Source organism: Physeter macrocephalus, chromosome 20 (genome assembly GCF_002837175.3).
Source record: "Physeter macrocephalus isolate SW-GA chromosome 20, ASM283717v5, whole genome shotgun sequence".
NCBI classification, from domain to species: Eukaryota; Metazoa; Chordata; class Mammalia; order Artiodactyla; family Physeteridae; genus Physeter; species Physeter macrocephalus.
The window spans coordinates 110436116-110441939 of NC_041233.1; the positions used below are offsets into that span (position 1 = coordinate 110436116).

Here is a 5824-nt window from a genome sequence, read left to right on the forward strand (position 1 = left end):
GGCCGCAGCAGAGGGAGGCCCGCATACCACAAAAAAAAAAAAAAAAAAAAAAAAAAGAATTCTCAGTTAGGTATGTGCGTTGATTTAAAGAGTAGAGCTGGCTTTGAGCGCAGATATAAAGCATCGTCGGATCAGGGAGGCCTTGCCCTGCCGCGTGATGTGCCGTCAGGCCCCCGAGACCTGGGACCCGCGCACCTTGCGGGCTCAGGGCTCACCCTCCTTAGATGAGCGTCAGGCGTTTGAATCGGTTATTTCCGAGGAGGGTCTGCAGTGGCCTCCGCCTCTTCTGGTTTCTCAGTGAACACTCAGCTCGTTTCTGGAGTTAAATCAGGCGACTTGTTGGCTCGCCTGGTCATTAAAAGTGATGAAAGGTGAACCGAGAAACCATCCCCAGGGACAGGGAGGGTGCATCAAAGGCCTTGAGGCCTCGCTGGGCCCACCCGTCACACGGTTCCAAATTTTAAAAATTGGTTCTTGTAAGAAGTTTGCTCTTTCCTTTTATTTTTATTTTTACTTCCCTCTGAACGTTTCAGTTTGCTGAGTAGGAACAGATGAAAATCTTAAAGTCCGAAGCCAGTTACGATAGACTCCAGGGTTTTGGTTTAAGCACACGTCCTCGTGGACAGATGCGGCCGCTTGGCCTGGCCCTTCCCGGGTTCCTTAGAGCTTCCTGTACAGCTCGTCCCCTCCCACGCCCCCGCCCCACCTGGGCGCCAGCCCCCCACCCTCCAGGGCAGAAAACAGCCTTCACCGCGGCCTGATGGCGGCGCAGCACCCAGACAGCTGGTCCCAGGTGTGTGTGAACGCGGTTCCCGCGGGCAGGTGTTCAGTCCTTCCTGCGGTCTGAGCACAGGCAGTTCTCAGGGGCGGGGGCCTCCGACAGAGCAGGGCTGGTGCCTAGGAGAGCGCAGTTGGCGTCGGAGAGGGGCGGTGTCTGTACTCTGTATTTCCATACTTCAGAGATACCTACAGGTCCGTGTGCAGGGACCCCGCTTTGCGGGTAAGACGCTCCTGGGAGTTGGTCCTGGAGAGGAGTGGGGTGGGAGATGGGGCAGGCGCTCCCCTCCCGCCGAGCTCCGAGCCCGGCTGCGTCCGCGTGCGCCGAGGGGGCGGTGAAGGGGGCTGGCGTGGAGGGACCCGTGCCTCTGACCCCCGGCCACTCCCCTGCCTCTCCTCGTCTCAGCACACCCGACCCTCCTTGGCTCTCGGGGCCTGTTACCTGTAGTTGCGACGACCCTGTAGCCGTCCCCCAGAGCTCGGGATCAGGCCGTGGCCCTGGCTTTTCTGGGCCTGCCGGTTTCCACTACGTGGTCCCCCGGGAGCCTTTGTCTTTATCCCGACTCCCGTGTTCTCCCCCCGTATTGTACCCCAATAAGTAACAGCCTGGCAGCCGCTGCGCACCCCCCTTTCCTCCGCTCAGCTGTCCGTCCACGTGCGGCGCTGGTCCTGCGGATGGTGCTGGGTTTCGGGCGGGCGCGACCCAGCTGCCTTGCTGGTACCAGAGCTCCTGTGAAGATGATTCATCCTGCCTTGTAGGGTTTGGTGTGGTTCACAGGGAAACGATCGCGTGGAACACTGTGTGTTGTTCATTCAAACGGGGAACATGCGACCGTGAGGCGAGTTCTTTCCAGACCGAAGAGAACAGGAAGCTTAAAAAGACAGGGCCCTGCGGCTGAAGCTCCCGGGGGCGGGCGGGCCGAGTGGCCCGGGCAGGGAGGCCTTGGTCTTGCTCCCCTCCTCTGCGAAGCCGGCAAGGCGACCGCACCCGGCGTGTAGACGTCCCCCTCGAAAGTGGACTCAGAGCCCGGAGTTGGCTCTCACCACCCTCGCGGTGCCCTTGGTGCCCGTGCTGCGCTCCTGCAGGGCCTCCCCGCTCCGCCCGAACCAACGGCTCAGAGCTGGGCGCTCAGGACGCAGAGCCGCCGGCGGGAAGGGGACTCCGGCCGTCTGTGGGTCCACTGGTCTGGCTCACGCTGAGAACAGCAGCCTGACCGTTACCGGAGAGCAGAGATTTCTGAGGCCCTGGCGAGCTCCCAGTAGGGATGGGTCCCTTCCTGGAAGACGGTGTCTTGTTTCCATTCCCATCCCCGTTTAATAAGGCAGTTTTGTTTTTGCAAAAGGAGCTTTGAACGTTCAGCCAAATTGTGACTCACTGAGTTTGTTACCCTTTCCCAGGGCTTTTACTTTATTCCCCAGAAGCAGCGGATGCCAGGGCCAGCCTCTGGCTGCCGGAGCCGCGGGGTGCTGTGGGCGGGGGCGCGCGGTGACCGCCCGCTGCTCCCAGCCCCGCATCACACGTCGGCCTCCCCTCTGCCTTGTTTCTCCTCGAGGACATGCTGAAGAACACGGCCCGAGGACACCCCGACCGGCTGCCCCTCCAGATGGCGCTGACGGAGCTGGAGACGCTGGCAGAGAAATTAAACGAGAGGAGGAGGGATGCTGACCAGCGCTGCGAAATCAAACAAATAGCAAAAGCCATAAACGAGCGGTACCTGAACAAGGTGGAGAGTTTTCCACTCTGTGCTGAGGCCGTTCTGCTTCGTGCTCGTGAGCCTTCGCTCTCCGAGCCACTTACTGCTAACCTCCTGGAACCTCTCGGCGAGCCCCTTGGCCCAGGGGTTCTTGACTGAGGGTCCGTGGAGAGCCTCGGGGTCGTGAATGCCGCAGAGTGTGCACAAAGCCTTCGTAGTCTGTGCATTTTCTCAGGAAAGGGGCGCGTAGATTGACTGGGTCCTCAAATGGACCCAGGACCCCAAAAAGGTTAAGGGCCACTCTTTTAGCCGAATTTTACTTTCAAAATGCAGTGTTTCATCGTAGTGCTACGTGAAGCATAGATGTGCACACGCGTTCCTACTTTAGCCACGGTGCGTGGACTGGGCTGTATTTATCGTGAAGGAGGGACGCAGAACACAGCACGAAAGCAGTTCCTCAGCAAAGCTGTACCTCAGCTTCATATTTACAAAGCCATTTTCCTGCCACCAGAATCCAATTTCACATAGGCTTTGCCGTTTTTATCTGCAGCTCTAGTCCACAGGAAGAGGTTAATGGATGTGAGCTGTGTTAAATAATTTTCTTTTGTCAGCAGGGGTGCTTTCCTACTGGATACTGACATCCAGTGATTTAACTACAAGAACTTTATTGTCATGTGTTTTAGGCTTAGGTTTTCCCTGATTCTCCAAAGGATTTGTACAGGAATTTTTATAAGCAGAAAATTCCCTTCACTGATATTCTCGAGGTGGCTCATGTTGTTTAAAATCCTGCTTCCCCACGGTACCCGAATGTCTGGGAACCCCCGACAGTCCGAGGGCCCTCAGAGGTGACGCATTCCTTACCGTTGCGCTAGTGAGGGTGCGGCCTCATCCCCGTGAGGCCGGCCGGCCAGTGTGGACGTCTGGGCCAAGGACTCCGGATTTCCTGCTGGGCTGAACGGCTAAAATAAGTTCTGTATGACCTACGTCACTTTACCAATCAATATGAAGCCCCTTTCCAAAGAACCAAGAGTACTTTGTTTGGCTCAGAGAAGTAAAACATGGCAAACCGTGAGAGTCAGGATGTTTTCTTCAGTACGCTGTCCTTGGGAAAAGTAAAATCACAGCATAATGACTTTCACTTACAGACATTCCCGGTTGATACGGTGTCCTAAGTAACAGAAAGGTTGGGGTGACCTCTGTAAGGACTGGAGCGTGTATTCCGAGGAGTCACTGAAAGAGAGAGAGAGCACACTGAGTGACAGGTGAAAACCAGCGGAGCCCTCGTGGCCGCGTCAGCATCTCATAGCTAGAGAAACTGCTCACATAGGAAGTTAGGTCCCTGCCACTGTGTAGATTCCTTAAAAAAAAGCCACTTTTGGAACTCTATACCGTACGTGCACGAAGCGTGATTGGGAATATAGGGATGATCTGTAGAGAAAAAAGAATCTATAAAACCTTGACGTTGTCTGCTCGTGTATTTTGCCAGGCTTCATTCTCATGGTTCTTCTTTTTCTCGGTGGTCTTTGAACGTCCAGCTTCTCAGCAGCGGGAGTCGCTACCTCGTCCGCTCCGACGATGTGATAGAAACCGTCTACAACGACCGGGGGGAGATCGTGAAAACCAAGGAGCGCCGGCTCTTCATGCTGAATGACGTGCTCATGTGCGCCACGGTCAGCGCCCGGTAGGTCAGCGCCCGGCAGGTCAGCGCCCGGTAGGTCAGCACCCGGCAGGTCAGCGCCCAGTAAGATGCATGGCCCTGCGGGGAGCTCCGTGGCCACAGGCGGTCTGTGTCTCGGTGAGCGGATGCCTTCGCTTCCCCTTCACTCTGGACAGATGTGTATGCAGAGCTGAACCTCTCGTCCTGTGACTTGCATGGGTCCAGGGAGGGTCCCCGACTCACTGCTGGTGGAGCTGAGGGGCGCATGGGTGGGTTTTCTCTATAAACGTCAGGCAGCTGTCAGAGCTGGAAACTGAACCGAACTCCGTTTCTAGCCGTCCTGAATCAGCTATGGTTCCTGTCCGTGTCATCGTTCAAATCCTTTCTCATTAGTCGCTTCTCTATAAATATGTTTTTGATGGCTTTTCTTATAAAGTTTGGGTATGTTTATACTCTGTGAAAACCCACTGCGGGACCGCGTGGTCAGTCCTGGTGAGAACGCCAGAAGCACTCAAGCCCGCAGTTCCGAGGCGTCCCTCTTGAGTCTCCCAGGGATGAGGCGTCCGGTGGCTGATTCCTGTGGCTGTGCCTGACATGAGGGTTTCCGCTCCTTGCAGCACCTCCCATGACAGCGGTGCGCTGACATCGCCCGGCCAGAGGTATTTGCTGAAGTGGAGCGTCCCCCTCGGGCACGTGGAAGTGATAGAGTACGGCGGCAGCGAGGGCGCGGGGGAGAATGGCAGGGGTCCCGTGGTGCCCGCGCCCGAGAGCCTGGCAGTGGTGGCCAGCACCAAGCCAAGTGAGTGATGCGTCACGGACGCGCTTGCAGGTCTGGGGCCGCCGTAGCTGTGATGTAAGCCGCTCGGTCCTCAGCCCCTCACCGTGTCAGGAGACCTGGCTAAGACGGTAAATCTGTCGGGTCACACGGTCCTAGAGCCTGTGCTTCACATTGGCTGGCGCACGTGGACACACGTGCCAGCCGGAGGCTCCTCGCTGAGCCCGTCCCCGTCGGGGTCCGGGGGCGGTGGCCCTGCCCTTGGGATGCATTCCATCTTCCTGGTTCGCGTCCTGTCCTGCGCTTCCCGCCAGCAGCTGCGGCGGGGGCCCTGCTCTCTCCGGAGGGTGCGTTGAGCGGATGCAGAGAAGGTCCCAGAGAGCGTGGGCCTGGGTGGTGGTCTCAGCTCTGCCGCCCCTTCCCCTTCAGTCTCCACGGAGGTGGTGCCCGCCTGTGCCTCTCACAGAGAATCCGGGGAAGAGGGTCCCAGTACTTGCTCAACAGTCTTATAATACGGTTATTGTTACTAAACGGTCCGAAGATTCTAGATTTTGAACTTGGTGTCATAATCATTACTTTCTTCTTCTGTTTTCTTTTTGTTTTGCTTTGGTTTTATCCAGGTAAAGCCTGGCTAAATTTTACTCACTCACTGGCCTTGGCCCCTGAATTGTGGAGCATTTAGAGTACAGTGAATGGGAACTTTCCATAAATTGTTTTATGTATAAAATGAGCCTTAATATTTAAATTGATAATATTAAAAATAAGTGTGTTCAATAACCTTGTAGACTGTGTTGTTTCTGACACATTCAGAAGGAGGCTGCTTTTGAAAGCGAACACGCACGTTCATTTGGGTTTTACAGGAGCAGGTTGCAGTGGCTGTTGGGTCCCATCTGATGTAGGGTCTCTTTTATTGTTTGTTCT

The 5824-nt window shown here is 56.0% G+C and overlaps 1 protein-coding gene across 3 annotated transcripts in view; it reads left to right on the plus strand.

The window, feature by feature from the left end:
• LOC102975848 (rho guanine nucleotide exchange factor 10) overlaps window positions 1–5328 on the plus strand; it is a 52425-nt gene extending 47097 nt beyond the window's left edge. For all 3 annotated transcript variants that reach the window (XM_028481357.2, XM_028481356.2, XM_028481358.2), the window contains 3 exons: window positions 2331–2501; window positions 4007–4152; window positions 4746–5328. In XM_028481357.2, coding sequence (XP_028337158.1) covers window positions 2331–2501; window positions 4007–4152; window positions 4746–4935 — 507 coding nt within the window. In that variant the 3' untranslated portion in view covers window positions 4936–5328. The remainder of the gene's footprint in view (window positions 1–2330; window positions 2502–4006; window positions 4153–4745) is intronic.
• The last annotated feature ends 496 nt before the right edge of the window (window positions 5329–5824 follow it).